Source organism: Motacilla alba, chromosome 4 (genome assembly GCF_015832195.1).
Source record: "Motacilla alba alba isolate MOTALB_02 chromosome 4, Motacilla_alba_V1.0_pri, whole genome shotgun sequence".
Classification (NCBI taxonomy): Eukaryota; Metazoa; Chordata; class Aves; order Passeriformes; family Motacillidae; genus Motacilla; species Motacilla alba.
Genome location: NC_052019.1, coordinates 25,117,566 through 25,138,575, shown reverse-complemented (window position 1 = coordinate 25,138,575; position 21,010 = coordinate 25,117,566). Strand labels below are relative to the sequence as shown.

The following is a 21,010-nucleotide window of genomic DNA, read 5'->3' as shown; positions in this document are numbered from 1 at the left end:
ATTGCCACATCCGCTGCTGACTCCTAAATAGAAGGAATAGGACTGTGTTCATCCATTTCCCTTTTTCTTTTCTTCTTCCTTTTGTGTTCTTTCTCATGATCTTGTAACTGAGTGCAGCTCAGTAGTGCAGCTGAGTACTTGGTAGAATTAAATATATTGGCCATTGTCTCCCGTAGGAAGGGTAGTGGAAGGATTCTGTGTCCCTTTAGTCTGTGTGTTGTTCAGCTGATGAACAGCATTTCTGAAGAGTTTCATTTCCTGTCTATGCAGGACTTTAGTCAGAAAATAAACACAGAATACATTTGAAGTGCAAAGGCAATTTTCTGTTTTTAGAGAAAATAAAAATATCTGCATGATTATTTGCTCTTACTAGGAACTCAAGTGTACCTTAAAGGTTCCATTGCTCAGAATAATAGATATTATAATTTGTTTTTACTATTTAGATTGCAAATGGACTTGAAGTGAGCATTGAAAAGGGAAGTGGGTCATTCTTTTCCCCGGCAGTTGTCCATTCTTTCTCAGCTGGTGAAAGTTGATGACTCAAAGCTTAACAGGATATGGTGTTAGATACCTGTAGGTGACAGATTTGAATTTGGCCTCGGTTAGTAATGCTTGAAGTCATTACCATCTGTCTGTTGTTTAGTGATCTGTATAAAATTAGCTGATATTCTTAGTCCAGTTCTTAGCAGACAGGTGTCCACATCATGAAAACTGGCACCAGTATTAGGCTTATTGGCTGTCTCAGCAGAGATGTTTTGCTGATAAATAGGCAAAGAAACAGTAATCTCCTCATTTCTGGAGCTATACTTTTCCCTTTTCAGGTTTAGACATGCTGATGGATGAACATACATAGAGACAAAGGTTATTGTGTGCTGCTGTGTTTGTTGTATTGTCTTTTGGTAGAGAATGTAGCCCATGTGTTTTAATTCTGCATTAAGTTTTTAAAAATGCCCTATCTAGTTCTGGCTTCTGAGTGGAATTCTTACATATAGCAGGTGACCTTAGCTGTTCTTTCTGATAGAATGAAACAAGGGAACATATTCCATATGATGGGTTTTTTTTCTTTTTTTTTCCTCACTTAAAAAATGTCAACCCTATTCAGGCAGCAAGAACTTGGAAAGAGAAAACACCAAATCTTTCACACGTAGTTATATTTAAAAAAAAATCTGTAGCAACTCCTTTTTTTTTTTTTTAATGTAGCTGTAGGAACTCATGTAATATGATTTTATGTGGTTTATATATCCTGGGATTGATCTCATAATAGCACCAATGACTGCGCAGCGTAACTGTACTTTGTATGTTGAAACCTTTGTACTGGCTTGTTTGTTAATGTTTCTGATTAGTTGTGGGACCCTTGATGGCAAAATTTGCAAAATACAGAAAGCTTGTGCAGGATTTGAGTGTTTACATACAGCAGGGATCTCTGCAGTGACAGTTGCCTATGGAGACGCAGGGATAATGGAGCCCGAAGTCTTTCACTGGGAGCTGTGCTGCAGTTCAACCCATATGTTGACATAAAATGCATGGGAGAGCTCTCTTGCCTTCCTCTTCCCAGGGTTGGGGCCTGGCATCACTTCTTCAGCCCACATGTAACATCTATAACATGAACTATTCTGGCTTTTTGCAGGGGTTGCTTTTAATCCTGCCTGAGCTTCTTTAAAGTATATTATCTTGCAAGCAGTGATTCAGACGTAACTGTTCCCACTGCAGTGTGTAGGACTCTCCTCCTATTTCATTGACATAAAAATATACACCAGTATGATATAAATAGTTCTTCAGCATTCCTGAAGATTTATGGTGGATAGATACTTTGTGAAGATCCATTGAGGGGTAAGCCCAAATGGTCATGTTTAAAGTTAATTTGCCTTCTTACAACTCACTGCATTTTATTGCCAGTAATAGAGCGTTAAGGATTCTAATAGGATCTTCTGCTTGCAGAGCCTGAGTTGATTAAGTGGTGCAACACATTCGTTTTGGAGGACTGCTTAAATCACCAGTAAAAGTAGGCTAGGTGACTACAGATCACCTCCTCGTTGACAGGAATTCCCACGATTAATAATAGTTTAAAAAAGAAGCAGCAGCATGACTCACTATTTATACCCCCACTATTGTTACCAACTATGTTTTCTTCTAGAACAAAAAGAAGAAGAGGTAGATATTGGTGTCGCCATAGATACTCCTGGATTGGCATTAAATACTGGGATGTGCTAGAAAATCCATGATTTGTCATTTCACAACTGTTAAGGCCAGTGTAGGTGGAAGACGTGGAGCATGAAAGGGCTGCAATTGGAGAGAAAGCATTAAGGAGATAATCAGCTTCACTGTCTTTGCCCCTACCAGACGCTGAACTGTTTGGCCAAGGTTTTGGCTGCAAATCAAGGATTTGTACGTCTGCACTAGCTGGATAACTGTTATGATGTTTAAAGTATCTCTAGATCCGCATTCATCTGCCATTTGCTAGTGGAATAAAATGTGATTTTCACATCTGTTTTGTCACTCTTCTGCCATCACGTTGGACAAGCAACCAAAAGTAAACACTATTTTGTGGCCTTGTAATTGAGAGTTCCTGCTTCCTTCTTTCTCATGGGTCATACTAATAAATATTTGAGAGCAGAATAGCAGTTACTGGAGAGGGAACTCAAACATAGTTTTAGTCCTATGCTGCTGCTATGGTGTTTCAAAATAGCATTAATTTGTAGACTTGCTGATTTGGAGATTAGCTCCTTGATTTTAGCTTTCCCCTTCTTTCTGAGAAACTCCAAAAAACAAAGTTGCACTGCCTATTGCCCATGAAGCTGTAATCAGTTAATAAAACAAAAAAGTCAGTGTCTGAGGAGAAGCAGTTCATGCCTGTAGGAAAATCTGTCCCTTTGCTCCAATTGGTATGATTGTAAAATTACAGTGTTCTGTGAGCTAAAGAAAAGACTATACCATCAGAGGAAAAACACTTAAAGGTCTGGGGTTTATTTAAGGACTATTCCTATTTAGTTTCTTAGAACTAACAAGTAAAGCAATTCCTGAAAGGAGTTCAGGCACTTGTCTCTGTTACTCAGTAAAAAGGGAGTACTGAATATTGAACTCAGTTCCTGAAAGGGATTCCTTCAGGAACTGAGTGCAGTATTCAGTATTCTCTTATTATTGAGTAACAAAGACTAATTCCTGTATTTTCTTATTAAAGCTATGTGGGAAAATGAATTTTTCACTTCTATAGAACTGATTGCAGAAATATTTCAAGATCAAATAAAAAATAAATATTTATGTATTTAAATCAACCCTGGATAAATTTTAAAATTGTGCTTATGGGAGATCAGTGGTAATTGAATCTCTTCTATTTCCACATGCAAGTATGACTGGGCTTTTCTCTCCTGTTTTCTATCACTGTAGGTAAATGTCTTCACTTCTAATCTCTTGGAGCTCTTCTGCTCTCCAGAAATCAATATATTCAGGAAATGTCATTGGACTATGTTGTTAGTAAAATGAGTGATCTAAACTCTCATGGATTTCCCTGACTGATGAACGCTTTCTTATTTGTAGAAAAGGGAGCAGCTTCCATGATTAGAGAGCAACCCATTGCAAAACAAATGGCATGATATGAAAATGTGTTATCTGGAACTTGGAGGTTGCTTCTTCTCTTTGAGACAGACATGCCAAACTGTACAACTTTTCAGGGACCTCTGAGCTACCAACTATAGTAGAGTGGAATTGCTTTAGAGTTATTTTGAAAAAATGCCCTTCTGTGAAACTTAGCTTACAGCAAAGTAATCTTTTTGACATTTAGATGGAAAATTCTTAACTTTTCTTCTCTAAGTAATTGGCAAATTCTGTAGTAAAACAAATTTACATAGTTTTCTTTTACTTTTTGTTCACTGCTTGAGATTTGTTCTAGGTGCAAGAACTTTAATTTCCCTGTTTCCCCATTGCTTACTTCTTTTTTTATCTTTTACCATTTGATTCAAAGTGACATCTGTGAAGACTGATTTTTATTTTTTTTTCTTTTCAAGTGGGACATATTCTTCTGCTGCTAACTCTGTTGAGTCTTTCCTTCTTTCATTTTTAGGTTGCAAATATTATGATAAAACCTGAATTATCAGACTTGAGCCAGTTATCCTTTTTAGTAATTTGAGTTGTAGGGGTTTAGAAGCTGGTTGTGAATTTGTAGATGATGCACATTTTCTCAAACAGATACTGTTGGTAAGACCTTCAGTAGATTTCTTTATTAAACTTGCCATGTGAGTTAATTACCTGAATTAAACTGTTAGCTAATGCTTTGATCACACAATCATCCTAACAGCTGATCATGATTAGCAGCTTTCTAAACTATTACATTAGTAAGAGACCTAAATCCCAGTGAAATTAGTGCATGTTGTCTTTGGTTTAAGGGAAGATGTAGAGTGTACTGACGAGTGAACGCCCAAGATTTCAAGGTAGTAAAGGAAGTAATACATTAAAATAAAACTGCTTTCTCTGGTGCTTGATTTGCCGTAGGCAGCTGTGAGAGTAGTGTTCTAAGTATCATTGGTTCTTTCAAGACAGGCACTGTAGCAGAATGTGGATCTTGGTTCAAACCCTCAAAGGTACTTAGACCTCCAGCTTTTATTTTGGATATAGTATTAAAGCACTTAAGCACATCTCAGGAAATGGATGCAGGTCTTGATCCTGCGATACTAAATTACTCAGTACATGGCATGCTAATGTCTGTCGTCCAGGTATTGCCAGTAGGTCCAAATATTAGTAAGAAATGCTTTGAGGAAAGTGGATTTCTGGGATTCAGTGCTTGTTGTAAAATAGAATGGTGTTTTTAGTGAGCCTTTTAATTTTTTGGCATCAGTTTTCTTAACGCTTGAGTCAACGTTGGTTTTCTGAATGGGGATTTGCATGGAAATGCTGCTTTTGATTTACTTATGTGGTAAAGGTAATTGAGCAGTGCTTCTTATTTGAGACTTATCTGAATTGATCTCTGTTTGCATTTTGCTCTTGCTTGTCCACAGAACCCTGAAAGCGGTAACTGTTCACACACCAGGATCATTTATGGGAATTGTTGACCTGCAAAATTCAAATTTTCTTGCTCACTTCCTTTTCATACATTAGGTCCTGTTACTGAAGTCAAAACAGATATATATGTCACCAGTTTTGGACCTGTTTCTGATGTAGAAATGGTATGTATTTCTGGGATTAAAATGCCATTTCCTGGTTCTGAGAAACCATTAGCTGCAGTAGGAGTGGATGCTTCATCTGTACTGTTCTGTCAATCATGCAAATTAGGCAAGATTAGTAACAGCTTAATTTACAGGTTATAATTAGATACATAAGGCCTGATTCTGGTCACACTTTCAGTGGGTTTTGGCTGGCTTTAGAAATTCACTTCATGGGATTTAAAACAGATTTTCACAGCAGAGAGGCAGAATCCAGCCTTGCAGGGAGTGTCTAAGTAAGTCTACTGTGGGGAAAATGTGTAATATCTTTGAAATTGCTTTTCGTTTCTGAAACTTGTGTTATTCTCAGGTGAATAGTAATGACATCACTTCAAAAATACTTGCTGGCATTTTCATTTCAGATGAATGCCATTTGCTGATCTTTGTGCTCCTTTAAGCATCACTTTCAGCAAATGTTTGTCTGATAAGAGTTTTCACGAGTATCGCAGAAATAAACGTCCAAGTGACACGCGTGAAATAGTAACAGAGGAGAAATACTACATTTGCATGTTCTGTTATTTTTGGCTGAATGGCTTTTGATTTCAAGGTCAAATCCAGCAAAACTCTCGTCAACTTCTGAAATACAGTGATATACCCTTAAATCATACAGCAGTTGATCTTTTTATAACATAATCAAGAAATCCCATGGAAATAACATGGCCAAATGTGCTGAACTGAACTTCTTCATGGAAAAAGCAGTTTCAGGGTAGTAATTTTCTTCCCATACAGTGCTGTTGTTCACTTTGTGTTGCACGTGATTTATTTCTGTTATGTGGAAAAGTATGTGATAACAAGGTATTTTTTCAAGAGCTAAAGTTGTGACAGCACTCTCATGTTGAAATGCATCTTACCCCTTTGTTGGTTATCATATGCAGGATGATGCTTATCAGAGTGACAAGGGGTACAAGAATGGGGTCCAAAGGAAATCTAGTAATAAGTGCCTCCAATCTGCAGTGAGGGCTGCATCTCTCAGCTTTCACGGGAATTTGTTAGTTATATTGGAGCATATATTTAGGCAGAAGCGAGAACATGGACTGAAGATGGGTAAGGAACTTGCAAAAGGAGAGTTTATTTCCCCTTTCTTCATTAGGGATGATTTAGTTGGCTATTAAGGGATGCAGGAATTGTTTCTCGAACACTCTTCAGTTAATATATCCATTAGTGACCCAATGTAATCTCAATGTGGCTGCACTCATAAAACTTGCTGCAGCAGTGATGTGTGCCATGGTCTCAGTACAGGGGACAATCAGAATGTCTTTTTAGTTGCTTTTGTACCCATTTTCATTTTATGAATGGTTTTCATTTAATGAAAATGGTTGAAATCTTATATTATAATAAATGGTTGAAATCTTATATCAAAATCTGTCAGGTAGAAGCTAATAGCAGAAACTGCTACTTATGAGCTATGAAGTTGCCTGCAAGAAATGACACTAGAGGAGACACTTCTCATGGATTAACTATAAATCGCAGTGTAGGATGCAGTCATGGAAAAGAAGATATACAATCCTAAGATGCATTACCCTAGTAGTCATGCCTCCCTGCCAATGCAAATAGATATGGCCTTACAAGTAATTTCAATGGAGATATTATGCAGGAGAATTTGAAATCTAGTCAGAAAATATTGTTTGGCTTAACAACAAAATCAAAACTGTAAGTTAGAAAGAACTTAAAGCCTTCCATGTTACCTTTTTCATTGCCTCATGGTAGTTCTTTTGTGAAATGCTTTAGCTTCCTGAGATGAGAAAAGCATTCTTTCACCCATTCATTCACATATGATTTCTCATGATGTGCCTATGTCTGCTGTTCTGCAGTTGTTTGCGTGTTTTCTTTGGAGCATCTGAGTGGCTTTTCTGAGGAAGTTAATGGGATAGTTACATACTTTAAAAAAAAGTAGATATATGTGCAAATCTCTATATAATTTATTCTCCCTGCTTTGTGGGCATGGGAAAAGATTTACTTAGCTTTCCTCAGTTAAAAGCTTACTTTCCATGAGATGAAGTTAGGTTTTCTTTCCTAACTTTAAATTGGAACTAATCATTTGTCCTGGTATTTTCAATTCATTTCAACTTTCATAGATCAACCGATCTATGGATATATTTACTTTAAATATCTGTTGACAATTCTTGTCAGAGATAATTTTGTTTCCAGTTATATGCTTGACTTCAAATTCAGTTGCCTGCTTCCTGCAACTTAATTAGGTTAATTACTCCTTAATGATTAAATGTGTAGCAGTTTATTGATATGACTACTGTAAGAAATTAAGCTATTAAGAAGTACACAAGACACTTTAATTGGTGGAAAGATGTTTTTGTAGTGGACTTAGGATTTTCTTCTCTAATGATTTCTTTGCTCCTGAGGGATTTCTTCTTTTACAGGAAACACACATGCAAATGTGATCTTTGTTTTTCTGCAATTTAATACAGGAATATACAATGGATGTCTTCTTTCGTCAGACATGGGTAGACAAAAGATTAAAATATGATGGCCCTATTGAAATTTTAAGACTTAACAACTTGATGGTTTCAAAGGTATGGACTCCTGATACTTTCTTCAGGAATGGGAAAAAGTCTGTTGCACATAATATGACAGCCCCAAATAAACTCTTCAGAATAATGAGAAATGGCACCATCCTGTACACAATGAGGTATCTAATTTGTTTGTTTGACTTCTTACAATTACTGTATGCAAAAGTTGTACTGCCTAGACAAAATGGCAACCAGAGACTATTTAATTTGTTCCATTATAGGCTTACAATAAGTGCAGAGTGTCCCATGAGATTAGTGGATTTTCCCATGGATGGTCATGCTTGTCCTCTCAAATTTGGGAGTTGTAAGTTGCAATTATCAAATTTCTTGTAACTACAGAATTTAAATAGTAGAATTAAATTTTGAGCAGTTACTAGACTTTATGGATTTTATAGAGTTATGTCTTGATATGCAATCTCTATGCAGACAAAACTCCTGTTAAGTTCTTCAGGACTTCAATTTAGGACGTCAAAAATTAAACCCAGAGAACTAAAAAACAGGCGGTGATTCAGCTACTATGTTAAACCCCACTATTCTGGACACACAGTTGCTTGAAATATCTAGTTTTTCTTGGTTCCTGGGGAGGAATTGGATACTCAGTGAAGTGAGAGGTTCTCTAGAGAAGTCAAACTTACCTTTAAACAGCCAGGTAAAAGACACCTAGGGAAGCAGGTTAGCTGACTTTCTCTGTAGGTAGTGGAAGCACATCGACATCTTAAGAAAGAGGTGTAGGTTACGTGCAGAGATTTGACGGCTAGTTGTAATTGTCTGTCTATTGGCCTGTAAGAGGAGTCTGCATGGCAAGTTTAGACTAAATAAATAACTTTTTAACTGGTGAAAAAAATCTTAGTGCAGATGACTTTTATGCTTTGAAGTCAGATGTAGGTTTTTGAAAAATATCCAAATTTTGGATAGAGGAACATTTTGGGATTTCTGCATAAAAATCTAGAGAGGGTAGCTGTGGTTCCCTGATGTGAATCCAAAGCAGAGACCTCTGAAACCCCCTGGAAATGGTTGGTGCACTCCATTAACTATCTTGTTATTCTTATAAGCCTTCTTGGCTTAAAAGTGACCTTCACCAAGAAGTGACTTTCTTGGTCACTGACTTCTCTGCTTTAGACCCTCCAATGGCTGGACATCAATCTGTTTTCCTTGACCCTAGAGCTCTGAAGTGAGAAATTGCTGCAGAACCTTCAGAGATTTTCCATTGCATAAATTTAGTTTATACAGCTGGATAGTCAGCCTGAGTGGGGGTATGAAAGACACAGCTCTGATATGATTTTTTCATCAGTGGAGACCAGGTGCTGCAAGATTTGTCTTTGTTAGCAGCTGTATGATAGGGATGCTTTGATAGTGGGGGCTCATTCACAGTCATAGCTCTTGAGACAGAATCACCACGCAGCAGGAATTGCTGAACACTAGTCTGATATTTCCCACAGTGAAACTTGAAATAACGTGTAGCCATTTCAAATGTAAGACTGATTTGATTCAATTTTAACAGGAGTTTGGACTGTGTAGGGATTGAATGCTAGCCCTAAGATGTCTTTTGCATTAAATGTAAAATGTTTCTTTGTGTGTGCTTATTTTGGGCCCATTGTGAATTCTTTACTGACCTACGCTTTCTGGCAAATATTTTAAACAGAAGTTTAAAATGTTGCCATTTTTAGTATAATCATCCTTTTTTGTAAAGTAATGTGCACCCAGTCTTCAAATTATATCCTCTTTGTACATGCGCTTTTCTTTTTTTATATTAATATATTTTAATAGTAAAATTTTAGTTAGAATTTGCTAAAATAAAGACAAACTTTGCACGCCCAGTAAGGGCTGATCCATAAGGGATTTATGTTTAGTCTTCACATTCATATGTGAAGTGAATTTATGTGTGACACTTGACATATAACCTCAGCTCTTATTAATTCTACTCTAAGGGTGTCTTTTTGGGGGTAACTTAACATGAAGGGTATCTTCTGAAGTCATTCATGTATGTTTTACTGTTTGGTTTCAGTAGGTTTGGCTTTGGTTCTTAGGCATGAGAAAAAGTTTCCTATTTATGCAAACTGATGCTGTGTTGTAGATGCTTATCCAAAGAGTGAAATGATTTATACCTGGACAAAAGGACCTGAGAAGTCAGTGGAAGTTCCTGAGGAGTCTTCCAGTTTGGTTCAGTATGACCTGCTTGGGCATACCGTATCTTCTGAAACTATAAAATCTATTACAGGTACGAATCTCGTCAGTAAAAATCAACTTGAGGTAAAACTAACCTGTAGCATTGCCCAAAGCCTTTTTTCTTTTTCTTCCTATAAGTTTTGTTCTACTGAATGTCATAGGGTATGTATTAAGGGCTGAGAGTGTAAATCTGAATTAGCTTTCTGTCCTTGAGATTTACATTTGCAGATTCATTACAGTAGATTGCGACAGTCTTTCAGAAAGCTAGAATGAGATCATTACTCCAAGGGACAAAATGAGCATTTAATCACTGCTTAAAATGCAGTTTGAAGAGTCAAGAGGATGCCTGGGTGAGGAAGTAATTTCTCAGCACTGTATCCACATTATGTGCAAAAGACTTCCTTTGTTTGGTGGTGCAAACAGCTCGGGATAGAAGTACAGCATACAGAATGGGTTATTAAAACCATAAAAACCCTCTAGCCAGATAAGGGTAGGCACAAATATGTTAGTCACAATAGATACTTCTGCTGATTTGTGCTGTAAGAAATAAGGCAAATGGCAACTACAGGCATCCAAAATGAGTGAAGTATCGCTGATGAGCAGTGCGGTGATAAACAAGCAAATTCCCAAAATATTTTTAAAATTTGGAATCATTTTATAAGCATCAGCAGGTTTGAGTGTTGTGAGATAGTCAAAATGAAACCGATAAAGCAAATATATTTGATGTATTGCTCTACGGATGTTTTACTCAAAGATAAAATGGCATTTTGCAATTCAGTAGGAATTTACTTCTCAGCATATAGATTATTATGAGTTAATAAAAAACAATTCCATGCTGTCCCAAAAGGCTCATTCTGTAGTGCTTTATGTAGATAGTTCATTGTGTTTATGGTAAAACTGTTTTTTTTGGTCTGTTTGCGTAATATGAATGATAACATTTTAGATAAATTTAGAGTCTTTTTAATCTTTCTCAATGATTGTTGCATTTGTTTCATTATCATAATGTGACTGTCTTATAAATCTAGCAAAAAGTTGAGGTGCTTGTGCAACATTTGATGTGTATCATTATTCTTAATATTTTATTCAGCAGGTAGGTACCACAATGTTATGGATACTGTGGTAGGTAGATAAATTGCCTTGTTGGATTCTCTTCTTCAACAGCTGTCAAAAGGATTTTTAAAATCACACTTATACTATAAAATGTAATTCAGTATTAGTTGTATTATAGCGTTTTTGATATCAACTTCCTTATAAGGACCTACTCTTTCTGGGATTTTTAGAAAAATCTTCATTCATTCTTGTTCTAAGAAGTTATCTTTCCAGACATGTTAAGTTGTATGAATAGCATCACCTTAAACAATCCTATTTGAGAGTCTGAAGCACAAAGTTAATACACAGAAAAATGTTTTCTTTTTTTTCCAGGTGAATATATTGTTATGACAGTTTACTTCCATCTCAGACGGAAAATGGGTTATTTTATGATTCAGACCTACATCCCATGCATTATGACCGTGATCCTCTCTCAAGTTTCATTTTGGATAAATAAGGAATCAGTTCCTGCTAGAACTGTATTTGGTAATTATTTCCCTTTTTTTCCTGTTTTTTTTACCTTTTTCTTGTACTTGCTCTTTTAATAACTCTCACTAGAATAGGCCTTTTCAGTGCTTTGGGATATACTCCATGCTATTGCAGAAACAAGGGAATAATTTAAATTCAGAGCGAATCTTGCTATTGATGTATGAAGAATGCTGTTGAGTGGATCCTTGGAATCTGAAGAGAAACTTGGAATATATAACCAGAAGGGTGGCATGGTAACCTGTAGCAAATGGCTGCTCAGCTCTAGCGATTCTACCTGCTTGAGGGAGAAAACTGGAAAGACCTGGCTCTGAGTAATACACTCAAGTCCTTAGTCTACATCCAGTTCAGGTTTGTCCTCCAGTGGACAGTAGTGTAAGTACTTGAACTCAAGGTTTATAGAATACTTGTAAATAAAATTGATTAGGAGCGTGTGAGTTGTTCCAATGTCTTGTTATGAGGCATCTGTGTCATCAGTGGAAGCTCACTATGAATAAGGCTTAGATTCTGTTACTGTAATTTCATATTTAGTGCTTTTCTTTCCTTTCTGCCACTGCCATCATGAAAATGAATTACAAAAGCAAAATGATGACAAGATATTAAAATTGATCTTTTCAAAATACAGCTTGAATGAGGTGGCACAGTGAAAATAGAAAATATTCAGTGGAAGACAAAGTGCAAGAATCTAAATGGAAATATGTTTTCTTAACAAAGGAATAGGATAAAAAATTTTAAAAGCTGCCTAAAGCAGGAAGAGAATGTTCTACTATAAGCCTCTTTATAGACTGCTAGGTGCTGGCAAGAGTAATAGGGGCAGTTGTACTGGCAGCTCCAAGTCTTGCAGTAGTCACTCATCATTGAGGTTATCATGCTAGGATTTATGCAGTGTTCCATACATACTTGGGGTTTTACATTTCTATGATATGGGATATTTGGAGGAGAAAAGAAAAAAAGACCCTATTCATTTGTTTTTATGCAGCATGTGTTTGCATTTGAAGTACTACCATGAAGTGGCCATCTTTTGATGGCCATCATCAGTGTTCATGCTTCACACTTTTTAATTAAAGTTGTTCTTTCAGAAGATGAAAATCTAATTAAATTTCATTGGCTGACTAGTAGCAGAAGACTGTAAAAAACCCTGATCATTTCTTAACTGACAGAGTTTTTAGCATAATATTCTTCCTTAGCACCTAAATAATTTGTCTTGACTTAATGTTTCCTGGATTACAAGTGTGATCAGAGGCACAGATGCAGAATAATAGGGAGCATTAAGAACCATTTATAGGAGAAGTCATGTTTTTGTTGCAGTCTGAGGAGTACTCCCCAATTTAATGACTTAAATCTTATTCAAATGTTTAGAAAATAACTTGTAAAAAATTCTACTGAACTTGACGTGAAAAACATATAAAAGGAAGGCTTCTGTGTTTTCTTTATGTGAGCTGTGGATGATGTGCTGAAGTCATGGCTTTCTGTGCCTCCTTTAAAAAGTGGTAAGCTGTTTTTAGACTTAGCTGCTCATGGATATGTGATGCTTGCCATGACTTAAATCTGATGCAGTATTCACAAGCAGCAGAGAACGACTCATATGTGATTTAAAATTCTTTCTTTGAAGGTGCTTGCCAGTTCTTGCTTTGTTTTACTTTGATTCAACAGTTCTTTTGCTTTATTTTCTTTTAAGGAATAACCACAGTGTTGACAATGACGACGCTGAGCATCAGTGCAAGACATTCACTGCCAAAAGTATCCTATGCTACTGCCATGGACTGGTTCATAGCAGTTTGCTTTGCCTTTGTGTTCTCTGCTCTGATTGAGTTTGCTGCTGTCAACTATTTTACTAACATTCAAATGGAAAAAGCCAAAAGGAAGACAGTCAAGTCTCTTCTTGAATTTCCAGTTGCTCCAGTACAAAGGAAAAGAAGTACAGAAGAGACTTTCACGGTATGTTTCCAGCTTACACAAACATTTTCTGTATTTTTGGTAGTGTTTCACAGTAAAAATTGGCCTTTAGCTTCCTCCCAGGCTCCCTTTGAGCTAATGAGGCGTTGTACATCAGATTAATGGAAGGCTAATACTACACTATATTCAATTATAGAAACCTGTAAAACATCATTTAATTCTTATTTGTGTTATTGAATAAACTCAGGGGCGAGGTGGCAATTATGTCCATCCATATGTGTAGTCTCTTCTATGTTTGTGTTTTGGTGAAGGTCAGTTAGGATGGGAATCTTGAGGAAACTTAGTTTCCTTTTCCACATTGATTCTGTATGGACTGATTGTACAGGCCAAGTATTGCAGTTTATAAGGGCATCACGTTATTCTGTGTGGCTAGTATCTTTAATGAATTGAAATATGTTGAAGCATTGCAGCTGTACCCACTTCCCTAAACGTCTCCTTGCATTGCATGTGTTGCCTACCAAGAGTTTTCTTTCTTTATATATTAAAATTACAGGAATTTTTGAAGGCCATTGGATGAAAACTTTTTGTCTACCATACATATAATTTTACTGTAATTTGTGTATCTTTGCACAGTAGTTCATGTCAATTCCTGTTAAGTTTTTGTGGTTCTCTTTAACAAAATGCTTGTCTGCTTTCCTAATGCTTTGGATTAAGTGTGACTCATGGGGGAGTTGTTCTAGTGTGTGGACTAGCTAATAAGGGCTCAATCTCATTGCCAGTTGGGCTCTCTCATGATTACCCTTTCCTCTCTTTTCCCCTTCCCAATAAATGCTGCTTACTCTCTGAAGCAGCTGTTCATGAGACATGTAGCTAACAAAGCCACTGCAGCACCTGTCCCAGCCATGCAGTGGGCCGTGACTGGCTCTTGGCAGCACCACTCAAGAAGTGAGACGCTGACAGCATCATTGTGATTTACTTACTCTTCCTGTCAGGCTGACTTTGTAATTTCCTTTGGCTGAGCCAGGATTTAAGAAGAGCAGTTTTAGACTAACTTTTGTTAATTTTGTCTTCTGTCTCTTTTCACATCTCGTTTGTCTCCTTCCCAATTCATCTTCTCATTTTTGCCTTCCCACCCCTTCCATTTTCTATCGCTGCACAGCTGCTGTCCACCCACTTCCATTTTTCTTCCTCTTCTTTGCTCTCCTACTGTAGATACTGTTTTCAATCTCCTGGCTGTGTTGTTATGTTAGCTCCTGTTTCTGCTTAAAAGGATAGATATGCTCCCGAAGAGTTTGTAATTTGTCACTCCTGCTGGTAAGAGACAGGAACCAAGAAATACGTTTATAGTAGCACGTAGTTCACCTTGTACACAGAGGCATTAGTGCTATGAGCTTATGCTAAGCTTCTTGACTGTGCAGCATGAAGTTTAGTAGAGTATCTTGGCTGCTCCTGAGGAGTGAAAGTAAATACTGCTTTTGGTGATAGGTTTTATTTGGATACCTAGGAAAATAAATTACTTAAGAACAGTTTAATCCTACGTTTATTTATTAGATTTTATTTTAAACAATAGGAAAACCAGTAGTTTACTCAGATAGCTTAATAAAACTTATTCTCATGGAGGCTTCAAAGAACTCTTTTGATTCATGGATGGAATTGTTTGAAGTTAGTAGTGTGTAATGCTTAGCCATTTATACACATTTTGGAGGAATTCCTCTTTCTCTTTTCTTTTTTCCTATTGTTCTTCTTATTATTACTATTGCTATTATTAAAAAAAAAAACAAAACAGCAGCAACAGAACACACATCATCTTTCAACTTGAAAGATAGATAAAATGAGATGTGAAGAGTTGCATTCCACTGCTTAATTAATACTGCTGGGATAAATGTGGAAACATTCTTACAGACTGGGAGATTTTGAAAGCACTCAAGGGAATAATCTACTCAAGGGGTTACACATTAATGTTATGAATATGTAAGTGAGTGACAGTGTTGATTGTACCTTGAACTGTTATTTTTTTTCAAGGGTTTCTTCTTAATTCTGCCTATACTAAGATTTGAGACTTTGCTCTTCCAAGATAGGTGTCCAAGGTGAGCCCACAGCTACTGTTAATAAAGGCTTAACTATTGTGCAATCCTTTCTATGACTGGGGGATTGCTTCTGGTCTCCCACTGTGCAGAACAGAAGCTAGGATTGCTGCTCTAATTCTCTAGAACCTAACATGGATGATACACCCTGTTTTTCAACCTGACATGTAAAATACTCCTTGCTATATTTTTCTTTTAAGGACTAATCTAGGTTTTTAAAAATTCCTTATTATTATGTATTATATGATTTTATATTTTGTCATTATATTATTATTGAATTATTTCTTTATTTCCTATAATGAATCTGACTTTTTTTCTGCACAAATACTGTCTAGTCAGTGCTGATAATGAAGTCTCAGTTTCCTTGGTACTGAGATTGGTGATGAGTTTGTGGTGCACAAAGAATGCAGGACAATAGCCAGACTGCAGCATGTAATTTGTAAGCAGTGTTTCTTAATGTAAATCTATACATTTTTTCTCAATAGATAAATGATACACCCAGTTAGTATTTAAAAAAAATCTGTGCTGTGCTGGCCCTGTTGTGATAGAAATTCTGTTGGTAGCAGTACAATTGCCAGAGCTCAAGGAAATGTTGTATATTAAACCTGAACTTTTTTTCAAACAGACTTTGCCTATAATACTAAATTTTCTAGTCTCCCAAAATTAAAAATTTTCACTTAGCCCAGAAAGGAAGTATGTTCTTGCTGGGAAAGAAAATACCTGAATATCTGATCCTTACAGTTCTTTCTGTTGAATATCTCACCATTTGCAATGGGTATTGGATCTTCTACTAGCTGGGAGGGGAGATCCCTGCCTTAAGCCTATTAGCCCCATACTTTAGCCTACCTTGAAATGGCATACAGGTGTCTCTGCTCACTTTTTTTTGCAATTGAGGTGCCATCTGTATATGTCCCCTGAAAAATTATGGAGCAGTTGAGGTTGTTAAGGAAAACAAACATGGTGACATTATACTTTTAAATAAGGGTTTTGTTTTATGAGCTATTGATTCTGTGTTATTAACTGGATGGTTTCATGCATTTGATCTTCTTTTTTTTTTTTTTTCCTCAAGTAACATGGTGAGATTGTCCTTAAAAGATTCTGTAAGGGAGCAAGTTGGGCTATGAGCCTAGATTAGCTATATAATATGAAGATTTTTTCTATCTGGTGATATAAGAAATTAGGCATATTCATAGTGAACTTTGGTAAAGATAAATTGCACATTGTTAGAAGTCCTTTTTTCACAGGGGTATCTTTGACCAATTTCTTGCCATAGAATCAAAATGGGTTTTCTGTATTGAATCAGTTAATATATTACTCATGCTAATTAGAATTTTTAATGATGAGTAATTTTTCTCTTTTCGGTCAAAACAACTTTTATAGTTGTCTTGGATCAAAGGAAACTCCTATCATCTGTCATTATGATCAAATGATTTGGATATATTACTTCATGTTATATATTTCTTCACTAGAACCAATAAATCTTTACTGTAGAAAATGTGGGCTATCTGTTTTTCTAAGTTATTCTCTTATGTAATTATATTTACTTTTTTGGAGCCACATGATGGGTGTTTCTGGTTAATATATGGATTAAAATAAGCATTAAATGCAGTTCAGAGGCTAGCTAAGTAGTCTAAACTGTGTTAATTCCAAGAAAAAAATCCTGGCATCAAGCTAATTTACTGGGCTGAGGGTAGCAGGAGCAAGCCTGCAATAGCTGCAGATGCAGTTTGTGTTTCTTTATCACTTGTTTTGACTTTAGCCATGGTAATCTTCAACATTTTTTTTTATACTCCTTCCCCTGCCTACCCTATTTAAACTCTTCTTGTCTTTAACTTCTTGATACAAAATGAATGTGTTTCAATGAGGAGGAGTGCAGGTCTGAAGAAGGCATCCCAGGAGTAGGACCCAAGCTTTTTTGAGGTCTGGCTTGAGTTCACGAGGGACTTGGACAGACTTTCTGTCAGGCACAACAGGATAGCACTGAAATATGTCTAACCCAAGAGAGGTAACTTAAACCTTGTTTACCTGTGATTTGTTTGTTTTGGGAGCAAGTTAAAGTGCTTTCTGTTTAGAAGGAATGAATCTAACCCTAAATGTTCTGAACTGCTTTTGTTAGTATAAGCTGAAATATTGCTGCAAGTCAATGTGTGATAGAAATGAATGATTTATAGTTTGTTATTGGACTCCTGAGTCTATTTTTATGCTTCTGTACTATTTCCTTTTCACTGTATTCCTATGAAGTTTATTTTTAAAGACCTACCCAGTTTTGGAGATAAAGAATGCTACTGAAAAGTAGTCTTCAAAAAATAGATTCCTAAATAGTGGTAACATGAGCTTCAACCTCAGCTGTTTGTTAAAAGAGTGTGAAACTCAGGAAAAATCAGGTCAGACTCAAAAAAACCCTTTTGAATGGAATTATTTCTTCAAACTCAGCCACAAGTAGGTTGTGACTCTCAATTTTTCTTCCTCTTTTCTGAAGACAGTTAAATGTCATCTTGTCCTTAGCAAGTCCTGTAGCGTCTAATGGGGGAACTCGGGGGTCAAACTGTTCTTTGCCACTTAGGCACACACTCCTCTCCTTGCTTGGGTGCTATGTGACTGGAATCCACCTCGCAAGTTTACATGTGGACAACCTGCATACTGCTTTTGTGTGATTCAAATGTATTTTCTGTGGTATGAAATATTTATCTTTTAGTCATTTATGGGCACAGCTCAAGTTATGTGGTGGGATGAGAGAAAAGTGGAAATCCTTTGACAGCCCTTGGTCAACAGACATCAAGAGCAATTAATCTGACTGATGGCCAGCTCTGTTCCCTGAACTCCTGACTTAGAGAACAAAGATTGGGCCTGATAAATTGTTCTGATGGGCTGCATACAATCTTGAGACTATAGGTAGGATACTTTTTTTTTTAGTGTGCCTTTTTTTTTGTTGTTGTTGTTCTTAATCCCTGAGGTTGATTAATGGTGAGATACCAGCAGATACACTCTTGTGTCTATAGTATCACTTTAAGTGAAACTGAAAATTTTAACCTCTGGACCAAAACTTCTATTTGAATACACAGATGTAATGGAGAGGTACAAAAAACCTACCAGACCCAGAGCAGTACCACTTACTTACTTTGCTCCTTCCTTGGAGTAGTAGAATAATATCTTCCTTTGTCCCAGCAATAGTGAAGTGGAGCTAAACTCTCCTGCCTCATACATGAATTAAAGTATTTGAAGAGCAGCTTGGTCTTGATGGCAACACTTGGACCACAGGTCTGGTTACTGGACTCCTTATGTGGATGCACAGCCTATCTCCCTTGTGTGACTTAAACAGTCCTGCAGTTAGGACATCATTTCAGTTTTTAAATATAATGACCATTTTTTTCTACTTCACTACTTCTCCACTGCCTAGGGTGCTGCAGTTTGGGTTTTTTAGGGCAGTGGCATTTAAAACTCAGATCCTAATGAAGGAAGTCAGGCTTGAGAAATGCATCGAGCTCATCTAAATATAAGTACAGGACCATACAAATGGAGGCTGCTGTGCCATTGAACAATTTCTTTGACATGTCAACAGTTTTCTGCTGCTCTAATTTCATTAGTCAACATTTTTATTGTTGATGATTTACAGTCAAGATATGCTAGTATCAGGTTTAAATAGGATAAGAGTGGGTGCAGGTCATAAACAACTGGCACATTTTGTACTGAATGCTGCTTGAGAGACAGGAGAGATTAGACACCTGGAGAAGGTTGCAGTGACTTAGTGGGAAGTTTCAATTTTTGGATACCTGAAGATAGATCCAAAATTGTTAGTGAAAATTTTTGTTACCTGTGATGCTCATGTACAATGTTTTGCGGGGCTTTTTATGCTTTCTTGATTATATTTGCCTTTTGTTGTTTTGCTGCTTTGTTTTTTGGTGCAGTTTTTGGGTGAGTTTTTTTTTTAGGGTTTTTTTTTGGGGGGGTGGGTTTGTGCATTCATTGGGCCTTTTTTGCTATTGGTTTTGATTGTATGGGTTTTTTTGGGTTTTTTTGTTTGGTTTGTTTCTTTTTTGGGTTTTTGGTTTGGTTGTTTTTTTGGATTTTTTTGTTTGTTTGGGGTTTTTTTTGTTTGTCTTTATTTTTTTACTTGGTTCACTAGACTTAGTTCTACTGATCACTGTTCATAATGTATAAAGCTAAAAATGGACTCAAACAATATGACTTGTGCATACATGAGATACATAAAATATAAAATTTTAGTTTAATATTTCACATAATATTTCTTTTTAAATAGCACAAACTAAAGTGCTATATTAAAAAATTTTGTCTTTCTTCAACAACCTGATATTACTCTACCTTTAACATGCTCAGGTTGTGGAATGAATTTGTACTGTTAGTAGAGACATTTCTCTATTGCAAAGTGAGCAGAGTAATTAATGGAAGTAAGCAATGTAGTATGGGATTTGTGACTAGATTCTGACCCAACTGGACTGTAAACTCCACTCAGTTCCAGAATTCAGTTATAGTGAAGATAGAAAATGGTGGGGTGCTTGATCAAAACTGTTGGGATTTAAAGGTAGACAATGAAATTTTTTCTTATTGTAGTGCAAATGTTTTTTTGGGGGAGAGCTTGTGTTTGTTGTGACTTTTTTTTTCAATATGTACAAAAAGAAGCAGGAGTTTAGTTGCAGCACCTGGTGGATAACAAAAAATCCTTCTGGAGTGCTATCTTCTCCAAGCCTTATTAGGAAATCTTACAACTGATCACTCCTCAATTTCCTGTAAGTAATAGAATGAACTGTCACAAAGTAGACCAGGAAATATAAATAATAATAATACTTGGCTGTTACTCATCTGATGCTAAAATACCTGACAGTGTTTACTCTAAGTAGTGGAAGACTTTATTTAAATAGTATTTAGATACTGTTTAGTATTTAAATAGTATTAGGATAAGGCTTCTTTTTGGAAACCAAAGCGTAATGCAGTTATTTAAAAATACAGTATATCCTGTTGTTTTAAATTCCAAAAATGTGTGTGAACGTCTTTCTCTGTCATTGTGATCTACTAGAAAAACAAAAAGACTGCCATGCTCCAAAAAACTATATTCCTTATGTTTTTTTTTTTATTAGAAGGTACAGTGTGTGTTTCTGTTTAATAATAAGTTGTTTTCCTGCCAGTACCAGTTGCAGGCATTCAGATAGGTCTTCTATTGATATAATGTCAATTTCTTCCCTTTTAAAAATCTTTTTTTTGTAGAGGGAAATGTTATGTAATCAGAAAATATGTGATAGGATTTCAAAAACACCAAGTCAAGGGCCATTCTTTATGGTGATAGGGGTAAAATTTTCAGATTGTCCAGCATCAACCCTTACACTGAAAATTGTTGGGGAGTTTATACTTTTCCCTGCGATGGTTAGTATGAAATGATGTCTCTGAACGCAAGACTCTTCATATTTTCTGCTTAAACCTTTTCATGGTTTTAAATTTAAATATTACTTTTGTTTCCCCTCCACAAAGTTTTCAATACTGGTGCATCCAATGACACCAAATCACATTTGAATTTTCCAGCTGTGTGTAAGATTTCTGGCTGACTTTATTTTAACACTTG

General features: G+C 36.3%; 1 protein-coding gene across 2 annotated transcripts in view; it reads left to right on the top strand.

Annotated features, from left to right (window-relative positions):
• Positions 1 to 21,010, top strand: part of GABRA4 (gamma-aminobutyric acid type A receptor subunit alpha4) — a 47,190-nt gene that overhangs the window by 4,622 nt on the left and 21,558 nt on the right. Inside the window, exons 3-8 of one of the 2 annotated variants that reach the window (XM_038135702.1) lie at positions 5,089 to 5,156; positions 7,616 to 7,836; positions 7,939 to 8,021; positions 9,792 to 9,935; positions 11,306 to 11,458; positions 13,137 to 13,396. In XM_038135702.1, coding sequence (XP_037991630.1) covers positions 5,089 to 5,156; positions 7,616 to 7,836; positions 7,939 to 8,021; positions 9,792 to 9,935; positions 11,306 to 11,458; positions 13,137 to 13,396 — 929 coding nt within the window. Of the gene's footprint in view, positions 1 to 4,988; positions 5,157 to 7,615; positions 7,837 to 7,938; positions 8,022 to 9,791; positions 9,936 to 11,305; positions 11,459 to 13,136; positions 13,397 to 21,010 lie in introns of both variants that reach the window. The other variant, XM_038135703.1, reaches the window with a different exon arrangement.